This window comes from Sitophilus oryzae, unplaced genomic scaffold, assembly GCF_002938485.1.
Source record: "Sitophilus oryzae breed Bouriz unplaced genomic scaffold, Soryzae_2.0 scaffold_1576_pilon_pilon, whole genome shotgun sequence".
Lineage (NCBI taxonomy): Eukaryota > Metazoa > Arthropoda > Insecta > Coleoptera > Curculionidae > Sitophilus > Sitophilus oryzae.
Genome location: NW_022146254.1, coordinates 9,421,000 through 9,440,377, shown reverse-complemented (window position 1 = coordinate 9,440,377; position 19,378 = coordinate 9,421,000). Strand labels below are relative to the sequence as shown.

The window sequence follows — 19,378 nt, the reverse complement described above, 5'->3', positions numbered from 1 at the left end:
AATAAATTTTTTGAAAATGTTTTATAACTTTTTGATTTTTCATCTAATTTTCATGATATTTTTCCAGTTGTTAAGTCAATTAATTTTTATTATTTTTTTAACATTTTAATAACTATAATAGTTTTGCGATACTACATAGGTATAAACCAAAATTAAATTTTTGTTCAGAATTTCAAAGCACCCTCTGAGAAATTTAAGGTGGATATTGTTTGATACAATCTTAGATGTAATAATACACAGGGTGTCAAAAAAATAGTGTATCTAACTTCTATGGGTGATTCTACAAATAAAAATAAAACAAAAAGTTCCTATGAACATAATATGCTCCAAAATGCTTCCCGAAGAGATTACAGCCCAAAGTAAAAAAACAAACAATATAAAAAATCTCTTTTTTTCCATAGCACCTGCTAAAATTGCCTTATATCTATCAAAAATAGTAGATAAAATAGATAGAATAATATATAATAGAATAGTAGATTAAAATGATACTTTAACAGCGAGGATAGGTTAAAAACTGTATTTCTTCTCGCACGTTTTTTAATTGCTTCCGTTTTTTTAAATTTTTGTATTCTTTTTCATAAGTTATTCGGGATTTAAATGGATGTAGTTTGAATATGGCGTTTCTCGCCTCAGCCTGAATATCTGTTGGTAATTTACTTACTTCGTTTTGAGCCATTTCTGGCTCCAATTCAATCAGCAATCGACACGAAAGAGAATTAAAAAATATTGACTTAAAACTGACAACTAAAGAGACAGCTTTATTTATTTGTCAAATTACATAGAAACCAACGCCAACCCAGCACAATATTTTTTCTACTCGTAATAAATTCCTTGAAATAATAATATTTGAAATTTTTTTTAAACGTAACTCGCTAATAAAATACCATTTTATCGTCTTGTATACAAAATAACTATTAAAGTGTCTAAATGTAACTACTTCGGGAACCCTTTAGTTTTTTACCAAAAATACGTCTGATATATTACCTGCTATGCCATTTTTACCCCCGCTTACCCTACTATAGATAAAATTTTTAATTTTTGCGAACTACATAACATTAACAACGATTAGCTAATAAACAATAATAAAAAATCGTTTAAAATATTCTCGATAAATCCCCCGCTTTAAGTTATTGCTAAAATCGCTAAAACATTGACCGCAGACCAAGAACCAGTTGAATTAACAAGCGTAAACATCAATTTCGAAACAACCATTCTTTATTTATTATAAACAATTTAGTCAGCGTCCAGTCTTATAGCGAGAACTATCAATAATTAAAACAAAACGTTTTTGGGTACAAATCTGTTGAAAATATCACAGTTTTAAGGTAATTTTTGGGCTATTTCTTCAAATTTCCATACATAAATATAGTCATTTAACTATAAAACGCTGGAAATAGATCTAAAATTGAGGTTTTGTTTATCTTTCAGAGTTCTACAGGAGTTAAATATAACCAAAGAGGTTAGTATAAGTCGACTAAGAATACTAGAAGGAGATATTTTTACTCAGACACACACAAGATGGCTTCAAAATCGTACGAATTTTACGTTATTTTAGTGATATCCTGTTTTATAGTAGGAGCACGATCACAGGATTATAGGAATACACTACCACATCATAATAATGCCAGTAGTAGACAAGGAATATGTACTTTAGAAGTACCGTAAGTAATTTTACATTATTATTATAAAAAAAATAGATTTTAATACTTCTAATACCAAATAAATCTTCTTTAAAAATCTGATTCTATTTTCTTGGACTGTAAGAGTTTATTCTAATGATACAATTTTTCTCTTGAATGTTATTCAATACAATTAATTTGTTGATGTGAAGGTTAACTTTCTAAAAAGTAGTTTTTAGTATTATTTATATTAATGGATATACACTATGTCCCCGGATTGTCTTTACAAGAGGAAAAACGGGAGGAAGCATTTTTTTACTATTAACTTTTTAAGAATAATGCATTCTTCATAATAGTTTTTCTTGTTCTAAAATGGTTAATCACGATTATACTTTGCCAAATTTCTATACCGTTTTGTAGAGAAAGAAGATAAAAGAATATTAAAACATACGAGTAGTTGTGCATTTTTCAAAGTATGTACCAAGAATCAAACGCGTTTCCATGGTAAGATTGCAGGTTTATCGCACTAAATATGCCGGAACACCCTGTACATTGAATGAAGTAATAGATTTTAAAGAAAAATAAGGTTTACTTTTAAAAATATCGGGGGTATCGTTTAAAAATCGCTTATAATAAAGTATGTTGTTACTTTGTATAAAGATATTATATCTCATTTAAATATGGATATTAAAACACCCTCTATATTAATAAACTTCAGATTTGGTTTAAAAATATACTCTGCTCTGGTAATAAATTATGTAAACTTCTCTTTTATAATTCAAAAAACTCTAAACTTGTTCTGGAATCACTGAAAAACAAATATAGGGCTAACAGATACAAAAAGGGCGCATGAAAATTTAACTTATACGTCATGATGATGTATTGACACAAGACTAAATATCAAATTTTATAGAAAAACTTCCTAAAATTCGAAATTTATGAGAAAAAAGCTTTAAGAAACTATAGAAAAATTATTTTATTTTTTTTGTCTTAAACATATTTACAGGGTGAATCTTAAATAATTGCAAATATTTTCATGGCTGGTAGATCTCGATAAAAGAAACATATTCTCTCTTATATATTTCTCAAATAACTTCAAAATAACCGAGTTATTTTACTTTGAAAATTTCCAAAAAAAATATTTTTTGCTTAAATTTTGAGAACCACTGGATCCTTTTCTGGGTTTTCTTTTTTGTAACTTTAATGCTAGAACTATGTTGCCATATTATCAAGAAGTTATGCTGTCTAACTAAAAACTAAAAAAAAATCCAAATTTTTTTTAAAAAAATTAGGTATACATTTTCAAAAAAAAATTTGCCGAAGAAAACCTCATAAAACTACCCTTAAAAATATGTGAACTTATTTAAGACTCACCCTATATAGGTAGTTGAATTTTCATTAAAAATATATTGTTACATTTAAAAATAACTATGATTAAGAATCATATGAATAAAACATTGAAGTCGGTACTTCATTTAAATGTTTACAAGATATATTTTCTCGGAAACCATTGATGAGGTTAAGGTTACGTATTATATTGGTTTAATACTAAGTAGTTATGATAATCCAATATATATGGAAGTATAAACTAAACTACTTAATAAATATCTTGTGTTTACGTCGATGTACATAATTTAATAATAACTCGGGGATATTTAGATACAGTTTGCAGAAAATTATAATAATTAAATTAAATACTACATTAATGTGAACAGAAATAAATATTAAATATATGCTAATCAATGCAGCCAGTGCTAAACAAAATCGTAACTGTATTTCTAAGTATTCAGTATCAATTTAAAAAAGTTTAAAAACTTTTATAACATAATTTAACAAAATATGAAAGTAGTCTTTGATGAAACTATCGGTTTTCAAAGAAAAACATTTTATTTTTAATTAAAAAAAAACACTTTTATTTTAGAAGCATTAAACACAAAGAATCAAGAAAATTGTATATTTTGGTGTCAATTATTATAGAACTCCCAGGCACCAATTTTCATCCAAATATTGACGTTATTTCAGAAATTACTTGAAAAAAATCGAACTAAATATGAAACTTCTACACCCTGTATCTCCGAAACTAAGCATTTTAGAACATATATTTATACGAACTTTTTTACTTATTTTTATCTGCAGAAGATGCTGCCGAAGTTTCCGGAATACAGTTCAGGCCACCCTGTATATAAAATTATAATAGAACAAACAAAATATCAACCACTATAAAATTTTATTATGGAGATATGTAAACGACATTGAACATATAACACTTGTAGTAAATATTCTAAATATGTTTAAAAAATGTGCAAAGTAAATAAAAAGGTCAAAAAAATGGTTTTTATTTTTGCAAAATGGCCTCAAAAATAATTATAGTTTATATGCAACATAGGATAATTAGCGAAAATCAAGATTACGAAACAAGAGTGATGCTCTTTATTTTTGTTAATTAACATCATACTGTGTTAATTTACGAAAAAGAAGACAATGCCAAATAAAAAGAAAAAATATATATCAAATATACTGTTTTTTGGCTAATTCCTGTTTAATCAGTAAATGATATTTATTCTATTTATAACAACAAATTTGCACTCTTTCATATACTATGTATCCAAGATAACAATGAACGCCATGATGATCTCAGAAACTTTCTATTGCTTCCGAAGTTATTTTGGAAGAGATTGATTTTGTTGTGAAAATAAAATAATTTTCTTTACTTGTACTACATATTTGTTTTGATTCAACTTTTAGTAAAAAAAATATATTATTATTTTTTTTTTCAGAACGGTTGACATTATTTCTCCAGAAGACAGAATAGCAGGCATTCCCAGAGGCAATGGAGTAAGTAATTTTATATAAATGTATTATTTAAAAAAAACTTACTACTTACTTTTTATAACCCAAAAATATTTTTTTTATTTTCTTTCTGTTTTTGTATTACATTAATATAGTTTTTTTCATTTTAGTCAAGAGAAAATCTAAGTAGAATAGAGATTTGTTGTTCTGGATACGAAAAAGTGCCTCACACGTACCTTCGATGTGCCCCTGTATGCGAAAAAGGATGTGAAAATGGAAACTGTACAGCCCCAAATGTTTGTACATGTAAACAAGGCTTCATCAAGGTTTGTACAACCTTATATCATCATCTTAAATTTCTAGAATTATCATTTTTATTAAATTGAAACTATATTTGTCATTTAAATATATCACGACCTGTTATTGAAAATTAAATTGAACTGAGGTTTTCTTAAAACAAAATTGTTAATATTAATTTGAGTCAAATTGGGTTAAATTGATAAGCTGATGTCCAGTAAATCGCTCATTACAACAAACATTAGACTGAGTTATGTAATGGTTTCAAACTAAATAGACATGGCAGATTTATATTATGTATGTTTGGTTTCGTGGATTTATGACCATAGAATGCAGCATTTGCTGTTTAAAACTGTCTTTTGTTAGAAATACTCGTTGTAAAATAATAACCACGTAATTTTTTGTATTCTATTATATCACTCTATTATTAAATAACAATATCTGCAACCTTATCTGAGATTCATCCTATATATGTGAGCAAATAATTTTCTAGCGAAACGCCAATTATTCGAAAAATCTAACTACTTTTAATTAATATAATACATATTTATTTTTTAAAATGCAACCTAATTTTTTTCACATCTCTTGAATTTTTACCACTTTTATATTTGCACCCTGTAGATTTTATGGGTTATTTAAAATTTAAATCAAATTTCCTTTACAGTAATTATATCACAGATATTAAGATTTTTTTTAATTATAACTTCCTAGAAACTTGGTTAATTATGATCAGTTAAAAAATATTTTGTAATAAAAACAAATAGCAGTTTTTTTAACAATTTACTACCGATTTAAACAATATTTTTTAGTGATATTGTTTTTTTCATTGGAATTTCCATTTGTTTTTATTGTTCTAATTTCTAAAAGCAGAATCTGACGACTCGTGTACTTGGCAAGTATGCTATCTCTGTAAAAAAACACTTTTTTGCAACAAGCTTGGCGCTCACGCAGCGCGACGATTGACAAATAATTGCACAAGGAAACCGCTCACACGATATGGCAAGTATATATGCCAATAACAAATGTTTGTACAAGTACACGAGTCGTGAGAGTCCGCCTTAATAGGCGGATTCTGATGACTCGTGTACTTGGCAAGCCTTAAGGCGGATTGTGACGACTCGTGTACTTGGCAAGTTTGCCAATACTTGTGCAATTATTTGTCAAATGTTGTGTAGAAAGATAGTATACTTGCCAAATATGCAAATATTGGCGTACTTGCCAAGTACACGACTCGTCAGAATCATTCGTGCCATGAACTTTGGTACGACTGATATGGGAGATGGAGAACTAACCTCTGTAAAACCGTCTCAGATACTGGCTTTTGTCAAAGCCCTGAGACTGTATGATGAGTTATAACTCAAGAAAGGGAGACATAATAGATCTGTAAGGTCGCGGTGATTAATCCCCCTCGTATACGTTCTACATTCTACATGCATCAAGCATCATATACAGGGTGTTTCAAAACAAATGCGACAAACTTCAGGGGGTGATTCTTTGTTTAAAATAAAGGGTAGTTTGCTTCATAAACGTTGGGTCAAAAGTCAACCATTAGGGAGATATCGCGGTACAAAGATGGCGGAAAAATAATGTTTTTATTTTTTATCTTGAAAACGAAAAGTGATAGACTAATGAAATTTTATGGAAGCATTACTGTTATGAAAACACACTTTCTGGTAATTTTTTCACTTTTTTAAAATGAGTGGAAGGGGTTGAAATAAACTACCCCTATCATTTTTGTTAACGAAATTTAAAGAAAAATCTTATCAAACACATGCAAAAAAATTAATTTGGATAGTTTAGTTTCCTTAGAAACTTTTTTATCTCTTGTATTTTTTTGACAAAACTCACCGATTTGAAATTAAAAAATGAAATGTAAAGCAATACATGTCAGGACAAAAAACATTTTCTGATAAAGAATCTAGTGGGCTGCTGTAATTTTTTTAGGAAAAAATCTAGTCGGTCGCTGTTACTTTCTAGGATGTTCCTAATGTTATTTTATTTGACATTACTCTACTGCAATACGTTATTATCTAGATGATTATTATTATCGTTATTATCACTAGATTCTTAATCTAAAAATGTTTTTTGTCCTGACATGTAATGCTTTACATTTTATTTTTTAATTTCAAATCGATGAGTTTTATCAAAAAAACACAAGAGATAAAAAAGTTTCTAAACAAACTGAACTATCCAAATTAATTTTACTGCATGTGTTTGATAAGATTTTTCTTTAAATTTCGTTAACAAGAATGATAGGGGTAGTTTATTTCAACCCCTTCCACTCATTTTAAAAAAATGAAAAAATTACCAGAAAGTGTGTTTTCATAACAGTAATGCTTCCATAAAATTTCATTAGTCTATCTCTTTTCGTTTTCAAGATAAAAAATAAAAACATTATTTTTCCGCCATCTTTGTACCGCGATATCTTTCTAATGGTTGACTTTTGACCCAACGCTTATAAAGCAAACTACTCTTTATTTTGAACAAGGAATCACCCCCTGAAGTTTTTCGCATTTGTTTTGAAATACCCTGTATAAATATAAAAAATAACTAAAATTAACAAATACTTTTTGTAGGCTGCTGAAGACCACAACAAATGCATACCAACCTGTCCAGCGGGTTGCTTAAATGGAGTTTGTACCATCAGAGGGTTCTGTGATTGCAATGGAGGATACGTTCATAGCCAGGATGGAAAATACTGTGTTCCTGTGTGTACTGGGGGTTGTGGAACAGGGGGTAAATGTATTGGACCAGAAACTTGCTCTTGTAGCCCTGGGTAAGCTAAAATCAATTCCATATTTTCCGAAAATTCATATTTAATTATCTAAAAATACTGTGTGATCGAAAAAAAAACGGCGTCAAAAACGGCTGGGGAATGACAATCGATGATAATTTTGACGAGGTCAATCTCTAGACGTTATTTACTAAAAATTGACATAAAACTTTTCAAAAATTAACACTAATTATAGAAAGAAAGAAATCTATTTTTAACACAAAATATGTTTTCTTGAATTTTTATTTTTATCATTTATAATCATTTTAAGTAAATGACATCTATGGCTAGACCTCGCTAAAATTATCATCTATTGTCATTTCCCAGCCGTCTTTGACACCGTTTTTTTCGATCGTATGGTACTATCACTTTATTAATAATACAATTAGTGCAACACAGCGTTCTTTAAAGATAGAATTATTAATATTATTCCTAATATTTAGTATTTAGTTATATTTGATTCTAGGTTTGCTGTAAATAAGGACACAAACAAATGCGAGTACCACTGCGAGGGTGGTTGTGGATCTGGTACTTGTATAGGTCCAAACAAATGTTCTTGTAAGGCTGGGTACAAACTGACAGCGGAAGGTTGTGTAGCTGACTGCCCTAGAGGTAAAAAACCAAAAAAATATTTTTTTAATTATAAAGACAGATGACTAAAAATACTGTAATCTGCTGAAGACTTAATGATGTTAACATTGTTAGCAAAACGTAGGTCTAGAGTGTGTTATGTGTATACCGGGTGTTTTTCAAATAGTGTTTCACCCCTATAACTTTTTGTTTTTTCAGATAAAAACCAAGATTTGGTATGTTAGTATACTATGACATAAATCAGAATTGATTGATGTATTCAATTTTTTTCGGTCACTTCTTGTTTTGCCAAAAATTAATAATGGAAAAATTACTGCAACTTTTGATTTCTAAATGGTACCCTTGTTATTTTTTTACTTTATTTCATAAAAAATGACATTCTGAACAGAATGACGTATCATATGTCACCTTTTGACATTATCGTTTAAAAAAATACTATTTAAAATTGCTGAGAACCTTAACGATTACTTTGTAAATGTAGCGAAAAACTTAACTAATACCATATGTCCTCCTCATGATCCACTTTCTTATCTCTCTAATGATATTGTAAACTTACACAGTTTCTTTTTTCGCCCGTAGTTTTAGAAGAGCTTCGCAGTACAATTAATACCATCAAAAATAAATCTTCTTCTGGGACCGATGGGCTAACTTTAAAAATGTTTTCGAATCTGCCAGAAAGCACTCTGAATCACCTAACAACTTTAATAAACATGTCGTTCCAAAATGGTATTTTTCCAAAATGTCTTAAGACGGCAATAATCATTCCTCTGCATAAAGGAGGAGACAAAGATGAAGCTTCTAACTATCGCCCAATTGCACTCCTTCCAACGCTATCTAAGATCATAGAAAGGTTGGTTAAGAGAAGGCTGGTATCTTTTCTGTTTAAGTACAAAATACTTACTGAATATCAATTTGGATTTCTAAGCAACAAGTCCACAAATGACGCTATGTTTTCCCTCCTTAATAATGTTTACTCCAGCCTAAACAACCATCATTCTACAGCAACAATTTTCTGTGATTTTTCTAAGGCGTTCGATTGTGTAAATCATAAGATCTTAATTAATAAACTGCAACACTATGGGTTCAGGGGATCATCTCTCGAATGGTTTAAGTCGTATCTGAGCAACAGAAGTCATCTTGTGAGGGTGGATACCACGTTGTCTTCTAGCAAGCCAATAGAATGTGGAGTACCACAAGGCTCAGTACTAGGCCCTATTTTGTTTCTTCTTTTTATTAACGACATTGCTAACATAAACATCAGTGGCAAAATATGTCTTTTTGTGGACGACATTAGCTTCACTTGGAGCAATGGATTATATCAAATGACTTAATCACCATTAAATCTTGGTGCGATTCGAACCTCCTGAATCTCAACATTTTTAAAACTAAAGCTTTGTCCTATAAAAACTCGTTGCAGCCTTTTGTACTTAACACCACCATTGACGTCGTCAAGTCTGTAAAATTCTTAGGGCTTGTTGTGGACAATTCTCTGAAATGGGACATACATATCGAATCTTTGTCGAAAAAATTGAGCTCTGCCTGTTTTGCATTAAGGTCTGTTTCTAAGGAGCTTAACTTGTCAGTGGCTAGAACTGTTTATTATGCACTTTTTGAGTCGCACCTCAGGTATGCCCTTCCATTCTGGGGTACGTGTTGTGCGACTCAATTTGACCGCATTTTCAGGCTCCAGAAGAGGCAGCAGAACTCATTGCCGGGACTTTTTTAAAAAATTAAAAATATTGACTCTTCCTTACTTATTTATATTTGAATCCGTTTGCCTAATACGTAAACATGTATCAGCTTCTCAAGAAAGGCCATCTCACACTTATCCACTCAGGAACGCGGAGCAAGATCTTTATCTACCTACCCCACGCTCAGAGTTAGTTAAAAGTTCAATATTATACAACTCGAAAAAAATGCACAATCACCTGCCATTTGAAATCAAATCCATAACATCATTTTTTCATTTCGCAAAGCATTGAACTCTTATTTACTAGACAAGGCTTTCTACGCCGTAAATGAATTATATTTTGAAAATCAAATTTGATCTTGTAAACACTGGTCTAATGTTTGCTATTGCTATATTTACTAATGACATCGAAATTAATTTATTTAGAGGTCATTGATATTTTACTATAAACTAGCTAAATATTTTTGAATATTATTTTTATTTTTTGTTCTTTGACATTATAAACATTTATAACGTTTATTTTAACAATAAGACTGACAATATTATTTGTATAATGTTTTGTATTATCTTTTGTTTGTTTGTTTGTGTACCTTATTTTTTTTACTTTGTTTGTTAGTTTACCTTTGTCTACAAATTGAAAAATTTTTTGACAATAAAGGCATTTATTTATTTATTTAATTTCAATTTCCAGTGCCATGTCTGTTTTAAAATCACTAATTTTTTATCAAGGAACCTTGGAAAAATAGATTTGATCGTCTAATGTTTTTCGTGTCTTTTCCTGGCATTAGTAGACACCCAAATTGTATTTTTAATTATAACTCATTTTTTTCAAATAGAACGAGGGAATTGAAATCAATGATTTTTTTTTCATTTTTCAAATGGAACGAGGGATAAATGAAATTTAAAATACTATCTTTTAAAGGAAAATATCAAAAATTGACATATAATATGTCAATCTATTGAGTATGTTATTTTCTATCAAGTAAAAAGTAAAAAAATACCGAGGGTATCATTTAAAAGTCAAAACTTGTAGTAATTTCCGGTGAAACAGGAAGTGATAGAAAAAAATACAAAAAAAAGGTATAGGGGTGAGCTACTTTTGAAAAACACCCGGTCATGGTGGTCAATTTATAAAATTTTAATTTATATTATTATTCTAGGCTGTGACAATGGAATTTGCTCAGCACCAAACACTTGCACGTGCAAACCCGGATGGACTTTGGACAGGAGTGGTTCCAAATGCGAACCACATTGTTCCAGCTCTTGCTTGAATGGAAACTGTGTTGCTCCAGACACTTGTGCCTGTAAACAAGGATATACAGAAGCTCCAGGGTCTAATGGACACAAATGTCTAGCTTATTGCCCAGGTTTGTAAACATATAACATCTTCGGCTTTAAGCTAGAACTCAAGTTACACACAAAAAAGTTAAATATATTGTAAAATTAACTGAAAAACGCACTTAAAATCGCTTCAAATCAACTGAATACACTGAATATTAAATAAACGCTCATTGTACAGTATTTTTTTCTTTCTTGCAATAGGTGGATGTGAAAATGGAATATGCTCAGCACCAAATTTCTGCATTTGCAATCCAGGCTTTATCAAAGAATCCAAAGGCAGTAATCGATGTATCAGAAGAGTAAGAAGATCAATTTCTGATCTGCATTTGGAATTGATCCCAGAAGCATTGCTTGAAGGGCATTAGAAATTATAGTATATTTAAAGCAAATTTACTTAACTCATTTTTGATATTGATATGTAATATATAAATAATAAACTTCTTATTTAAATGAATTCAGTATTTTTATTTACTTCATTTACAGTACTGTCTCTGGTTATAGAGAATTTTTTTCTGTACAGTCACGTCTCTATTATAGTTATTTCCCATTTTGTTATAGTAAACTTCCCCAATAAATTAACGCACCACAAAAAAATAACCGAAAGTTTAAGTTAAGTTTTTGTCAAAACCACTTATCCGATTTGGACGATTCTTTTTTTGAATGATAGGTTATTCTTTCCACAATGATGTTATACTAATTGTATTTTGATAGGAACCCTTTTTATACTAATACCGGGTGTAGCAATTATAACGTGTTTTTTTAATAAAATTTGTGACACCCTGTAGAGTTGATCAGTTACCGTATCAAGTTAAAATGTGATTTCAATTTTATCCCTTATCTTTTTTTAACATTTTGTTTTTTTATTTACTCCATTATCTTCCTTATTACACGAGAAACAACATTTTATAGGATGACATGATTTAATATTGGTTTTAATTAACATTTTTCCATTTTACTCACTAAAGTAAGTAGCAGGCTATGGAAAAACACGGATTACCAGTAAATGTCAAATAGAGATGCTTGTTGTCAGTGTCAGTCGTTTTCGTCCTTTTATTATATCAAAAATATGCAACGTGCACGTGAAACAAGAAATCTTACTGGCGAAGAATGTGCTCAAGCATTAATATTGTCTGAGGAAGGTTGGAGCTACCGAAGAATTGGTGAACGATTTAATGTAACAGGTTTCTAATTTATATATGAAGATAACATGGCAGCCTCTATGTTGACTACCGTCTATGGTCTAGTTCAGTCTAGTTGACAAAATGTTGGTAATTCGTCAAGTTTTAAATCGTTTTTTAAATATTTATTAATCCAGATATTCCTGAATTGTCGAATTTGTTGATCTGGATGGCATGTGTCCATCAGCAGTTTACCATTAGCTGAAGAAGTATGGTTCTTCAGTTGGGGGTTATAAATTCATTATTAAATAACATTATTATAATCAAAAGAATATATTAAAACCGAATTATAACGAGAAAACTTTCCTGGACTGCGTCCTTTCGAACTGGATGGAATGTGTCCATCAGCAGTTTACCATTAGTTGAAGAAGTATAATTATTCGGTTGGGGGTTATAAATTCATTATTAAATAACACTATTATCATCAAAAGAATATATTAAAACCGAATTATAACGAGAAAACTTTCCTGGACTGCGTCCTTTCGAACTGGATGGAATGTGTCCATCAGCAGTTTACCATTAGCTGAAGAAGTATGATTATTCGGTTGGGGGGTATAAATCCATTATTAAATAGCATTATTATCATCAAAAGAATACATTAAAACCGAATTATAACGAGAAAACTTTCCTGGACTGCGTCCTTTCGAACTGGATGGAATGTGTGCATCAGCAGTTTACCATTAGTTGAAGAAGTATGATTATTCGGTTGGGGGGTATAAATTCATGATGAAATAACATTATTATAATCAAAAGAATATATTAAAACCGAATTATAACGAGAAAACTTTCCTGGACTGCGTCCTTTCGAACTGGATGGAATGTGTCCATCAGCAGTTTACCATTAGCTGAAGAAGTATGATTCTTCGGTTGGGGGGTATAAATTTATTATTAAATAATATTATTATCATCAAAAGAATACATTAAAACCGAATTATAACGAGAAAACTTTCTTGGACTGCGTCCTTTCGAACTGGATGGAATGTGTCCATCAGCAGTTTACCATTAGCTGAAGAAGTATGATTCTTCGGTTGAGGGGTATAAATTCATTATTAAATAACATTATTATCATCAAAAGAATACATTAAAACCGAATCATAACGAGAAAATTTTCCTGGACTGCGTCCTTTCGAACTGGATGGAATGTGTCCATCAGCAGTTTACCATTAACTGAAGAAGTATGATTCTTCGGTTGGGGGTTATAAATTCATTATTAAATGGCACTATTATCATCAAAAGAATACATTAAAACCGAATTATAACGAGAAAACTTTCCTGGAGTGCGTCCTTTCGAACTGGATGGAATGTGTCCATCAGCAGTTTACCCTTAGCTGAAGAAGTATGATTATTCGGTTGGGGGGTATAAATCCATTATTAAATAGCATTATTATCATCAAAAGAATACATTAAAACCGAATCATAACGAGAAAACTTTCATGGACTGCGTCCTTTCGAACTGGATGGAATGTGTCCATCAGCAGTTTACCATTAGCTGAAGAAGTATGATTTTTCCGTTGCGGGATAAAAATTCATGATTAAATTCATTATTCAAGTTGACGCCGTTTTCTTTTCGATCATATTGGATTAATTCAAAAAGGAATAAAAGCTTAAAATGACTGTTTATAAAATATTTTGTTCTTTTTTTTTACTAAGCGAGCACAAATATTTCAGTGATATTTAACCATAACCAATAAAATTACTTAATATTTTATAGAATATATCATAAAAAATCAACTAATTATAACTAAAGCACTAACTCTTCTTCGCAGATTTTTTCATGTTTACATAGCTTTTAAGCATAGTAAACTATTCATAAAACAAACTCTATTTATTATGCAAGATAATTAGAATAAAACACTCGTTAACTTATAATGCACCGGCCCGGTTCAAAGGTACGACCGTCGTGAACCTTCCCCCCACTGAACCCAGGCACCCAACACATAGCCCTGGGTTCTCACGTGGCTATATGGAAGCGCTACAACAATAGCACTTCAGTTCATACCATAAACTATTCGTTAAAACACAATATTATTAAAAAAATATTTTTTTTAGTTAAAAGAAAAATATGTGCGATATCGGGACATGCCGAAAAGTACTTTTCCTAGTTACAGTGAACTATTTCGCGGTACTAACATACGCGGTGCCTCAGTTAGATCTACCTCAATACCAACCGAACTCCGGGAATTACCCTCAGAACCCTAGTTTTGTACCTAATCCTGAGTATACACCCAACAACCCTTATGATCGTGATAATGAGAGAAACAGGGGTGCAAACTACCCTCAGAATTACCCTACCAGGAGACAGGACCCTAATTCGGACGAGGCAAGAGCTGATAATGCTCGGAATATGAATAGGGCTTATGCTGGTGATGTTAGGGGGTTATTGCAGGCTCTGGACTTGCAAGCGTCGCAACAGTGCACTAATAACGTGGCAGCTCAGTGGAATTTCGAGACAAACGTCAATCAGGCGACTCAAGTTGAAGCTGTAAGTCACTATTTTTTTGAGTTTTTGTTATTACTCAGTATGCGTATAGCCACAAATTTGACCGGTTGAACGAAATTTTATTTATAATTTTAAAAATGTGTGTGGGTGCTAATGTGTTCATGTCAATGACCAAAGACCAAAAATAAGTTAACCAAAATTATACAAAAGAGGGTCAAAGAAGTAAACAAAAAATAAAAAAAGCTTATATTAATAATTATATGTTCTTATAAGTAATGCATATGCAATTGTGATGGGTTTATTACACAGAGTGTGTCGGAATTTGTTACACAGAATTGTCCGATATTTCACTAGTAATTTTTCAAATATTTCTGAAGATAAAGTAAAAAGATTATATAAACACTAACGTGTACCCGCGACTTCGTTCGCGTCGAATTAATCATTTGTAATGGTGATGATAAAGCAAAGCAAGAATTTCCATTAACATACAAACTGGAAAAAATTTTCTCACATTTATGTCAGCATGAGAAAAAACAATATGGCGATATTATTATATAACTTGGTAATATTTGAGGGGTAGTTTCATCTCGTTGGAATTTGACTTTCGAAAAATCCGTTTGCCAAAAATAAGCTTTTTACGTCAAGCAGTTTAAGCAGTTAAGAAATTAGCCAACTTTTTGGAACACCCTGTATGATTTTTTAAAAAATTTCATAATACGTAAAAAAAAGCGTTTCCAAGCGTTTTCCCGAAAGACTAACCGTTTTTTAAATAACAAATATTGTAATATTTCAGTGGCGTTTTCACCCTCTTGGAATTCGAGAAACCCCTCCTTATCGAACCTCTACACCCCACAGTCAATCCGTTTGCCAAAAATCAGCTTTAAACGTCAAGCAGTTTACGCAGAATCGTGACTACGCAATAGCCATATTTTATGAAACACCCTGTATAAATATTTAAAAAATCTTACAATATGTACAACAACAAAATAAAATATACGTGTTTAAGAGTTTTTCCGAAAAACTCACCGGTTTTAAATAAAAAATATTCTAATATTTGAGGGATGGTTTTACCCCCTTAGAATTCGAGTTCGAAAAATCCCTTCTTATCGAACCTCTACACCCTAAAGTCAATCCGTTTTCCAAAAAAACAGCTTTAAGCAGGATCGTGATTAATCAATGACCAGATTTTTCTAAACACCCTAGACACGTTTTTAAAAAATCTTAAAATATTACCTAATTTTGAAAAATCCCATCTTATCGAACACCCTAGAATCAACCTACACAATCTATCAATCTACACCCTAGAACAAATCTGTATGCCAAAATTGAGCTTCTTACGTTGAGTGATTTGAGCAGGATCGTGATTAATCAGTGAGTCAGTCACTTTTAAGGATTTTATATATTAGTATAGATATAATTCTAAAATGCTTCGTTTTTGAGATACAGGGTATCATCAAAGTTTAAAAAAAAATCGTTTTTTTCCTAATATCTTCGAAGACTCTCCAGATATTTTAATAAAATTTGGTACACGCCTTTTCACAATTAAAGGACGTTTACATAATAAACTAAGCTTTGGTTTTAACAAAAAATCACCTCTTAAAATTTTTAGCATTTATTTTAAAACACCCTGTAAAGCAAATTTAATTTTGTTACGACCGCCATGCGAAACATGTTTTATTTTTGTTTTCGACGTTCAAATCTTACAAGCAATCCTGAATAACGACTACAGATATCACCAACATTAGAAATTAGGCCTTTTTATCATTTTAACGTATTGTTATTCCCCCATACAGAAGTTACTTCACTTGTTGCGTTCATCCTGATAACACTTTATCATTGTTTTAACCTAAATTCAACAGCGATACGTTGCACAAAACATTTATATTTATACCTAAAACACAGAATGTTGTATACCGGGTGTACATTATAGGAAATCCCATGTAAATTTTAATGGGGTCAATTATTGGCTTCCCTAATTTTTTTAGAGAATAATTCTATTTAGGTTTATTGAAGAGCACTAAAACCTACATTTAAAAGAATAACTTTAGATATTTTTGATTAGCTCGTTTACGAGTTATCACCGATTTCTTTTTAAATATTTCTCCTTTCTTATGGCCCTGTATTTACTTATGAGCACCAGTCAAGGTAAAAGATAACTGTCAAATGAAGTTGTCATTTCAGAAATTTATCTATTTAGTGCTTTATTGTTATTATTAAAAACTCATACCTACATCGAAAATATTAGCCATGAATTACACTACCGAAGAAAAAAGTATTGATGATTAAATAGTATTATCAAGGAAATAGTTATCAAATGGTGTCAAACATGTTTGCTGCTCTGTATCCGAATAGACCTATACCTGGAAAATTTACAATCGCAAGGGATATCCAGAGATTTGAGACCAAAGGTACCCTAATAAATAACTGCAGATGTGAAGCAAGGCAGGAACAAAGAAAAGATGCAAAAAATGATACCGACTTGGAAGTTTTATTGTGCGTGGAAGAGAACGATGGAAAGATCAGGACAAGGAAACTTGAGGATGAAATAGAAATAGATCACACTACAGCGTTTCGAATTTTGAAACGACATAAATACTATTCCTTCAAATATGAAAAGCACCAAGAGCTACGAGATGGGGACGAAATACGGCGGCAGGCGTTTTGTTTTGATATGATGGAAAGAGCAAAGACGGATAGGGAATTTTTAAAAAAACATATGTTTCACTGACGAATGCACGTTTACCTTAAATAATGAAAACAATGTTCAAAATTATCGATATTGGAACAAAGAAAACCAACACAGGTTTGTCGAAACAAGGTAACAAAGTAAATGTTTGGGCAGGGAATTCGGACACAATATTATCGGGCCATTATTTCTTACGCGAAATTTAAATGCAGAATATTATTTGGAACTACTCGAAAATCATATTATACCTGCTTTACATGATGCCGCTAGAGAAAATCAGGAAGTTTGGTACCAAATGGATGGCTGCCCGGCACATAGTACCCTGGCTGTTCGGGAATATTTAGACAATAGTTTTGACGGAAACGTTATTGACCTAAATAATACAGTAAATTGGCCAGCAAACTCTCCTAATATTTCGCCAAATGATTTCTTTTTCTGGGGCCATTTAAAAAACAGGATATACATGGATAAAAAATACCCAAATCTAGACGAGTTAAAAAATGTTATTTCTGCCGAATGCAATAGAATTTCAGTTTACCAACTAGCGAATGTAAGAAAAGAATTTTATGATAGCCTGGGTTATTGTCTAGCAGTCGATGGAGGAATATTTGAACATCTTCTTAAATCCTAAAGTTCTAACAATTTAATAGCACCTAAATTATTAAGTTATTAAATATTGTAATAATACTATAATTAACCTTGTAATTGATTACTTTATTTTACTTTAATTCATATTAATTTGTATTTATAAATACATCTTTAAGATTTCCGATGTAGGAATGAGTTTTCAATAATAATAAAGCACTAAATAGGTAAATTTCTGAAATGACAACTTCATTTGACCATTGACTGGTGCTCATAAGTAAATACAGTGCCATAAGAAAGGAGAAATATTTAAAAAGAAATCGGCGATAGCTCGTAAACGAGCTAATCAAAAATATCTCAAGTTATTCTTTTGAATGTGGGTTTTAGTGCTCTTCAATAAACCTAAATAGAATTATTCTGTAAAATAATTAGGGAAGCCAATAATTGGCCCCATTAAAATTTACATGGGATTTCCTATATCCCGTCCGACGATGCAACACCCGGTAGAGTGGATAATTGGTTATATTAGAGCCATAAATAGGTATATTTTTTTTTAAAATACTGGGTCTTGGAATTTAAAGAAACTATTCTTTTTTACTATATTTAAATGAATCGTAGTAACATCAAGCTTCATGGACCTACATCCAGGTTCCAGTTCTGCCAGATCTACAGGGTGTTTCAAAAAAAATGTGCCATCTCTCGTGGGGAAATTTCACGTAAAAATAATATTTATTTTTCATATCAATATAGGTCCGATTCTGCTTTGTTTAGTAGCTACAGGGTGTTAATGTCTTAATAATTTTTCGATTTATTATAATTTTCTTCCAAGCACTTTTAGCGTTTCGAATGGAATTTTGAGGGTAAAAATTTCTATAAATGCGACATATTTTAAGCTAAAAATGTGTCGACATATTCACCAGAGACGTGCATATGGGTTATCTCTGGAATATTTTTCTAAAAAAAGCATGAACGCCACTGATTTTTTCTCTTGTTTACGAAATAGTGTAAGCAGTTTAATGCCGATTAAAAGTTGTCTCTTGAAATTTCGTCGATTCCGGCCTCTTTTATGAGATAAACGCAATTTTATTAACTTGCCTTGATCCAAGTCTATAGCAACCTTTAAAAAAAACAATATTATTAACTTGCGACAGTTTTAAATAAGTACTCATTGATTACTCATCAAAAAATATGAAAAAAAGTTCCTATAAACATGGGTATGGAAATGAAGCAGTTTTAGAGTTACAGGATGTTCAAACTTTTTAAAATTAGTAGTGAACAGATGTTGAATACAGATATGACACGCAATAGTGAACGCAATGTCTACAGGCAGCCAGACGGTCCGAACTCTGTTCAGGAGATAAAAGCAATATATATATTAAAGAACCAGC

General features: G+C 30.9%; 2 protein-coding genes across 2 annotated transcripts in view; both read left to right on the top strand.

The window, feature by feature from the left end:
- Nucleotides 1-1,102: 1,102 nt before the first annotated feature.
- On the top strand, nucleotides 1,103-11,555 carry LOC115879345 (von Willebrand factor D and EGF domain-containing protein-like). Its single transcript, XM_030896120.1, has 8 exons — nucleotides 1,103-1,325; nucleotides 1,429-1,661; nucleotides 4,397-4,454; nucleotides 4,580-4,735; nucleotides 7,283-7,482; nucleotides 7,946-8,091; nucleotides 10,921-11,127; nucleotides 11,303-11,555. Exons 2-8 carry the CDS (start codon nucleotides 1,519-1,521, stop codon nucleotides 11,464-11,466), a joined length of 1,074 nt encoding a protein of 357 aa, XP_030751980.1. The 5' UTR covers nucleotides 1,103-1,325; nucleotides 1,429-1,518; the 3' UTR covers nucleotides 11,467-11,555.
- A 2,606-nt stretch (nucleotides 11,556-14,161) lies between these two features.
- Nucleotides 14,162-19,378, top strand: part of LOC115879437 (angiotensin-converting enzyme) — a 123,192-nt gene continuing 117,975 nt past the window's right edge. The window contains exon 1 of the mRNA XM_030896270.1: nucleotides 14,162-14,761. Within this exon, the coding sequence (XP_030752130.1) occupies nucleotides 14,342-14,761 (420 nt within the window). The 5' untranslated portion in view covers nucleotides 14,162-14,341. The remainder of the gene's footprint in view (nucleotides 14,762-19,378) is intronic.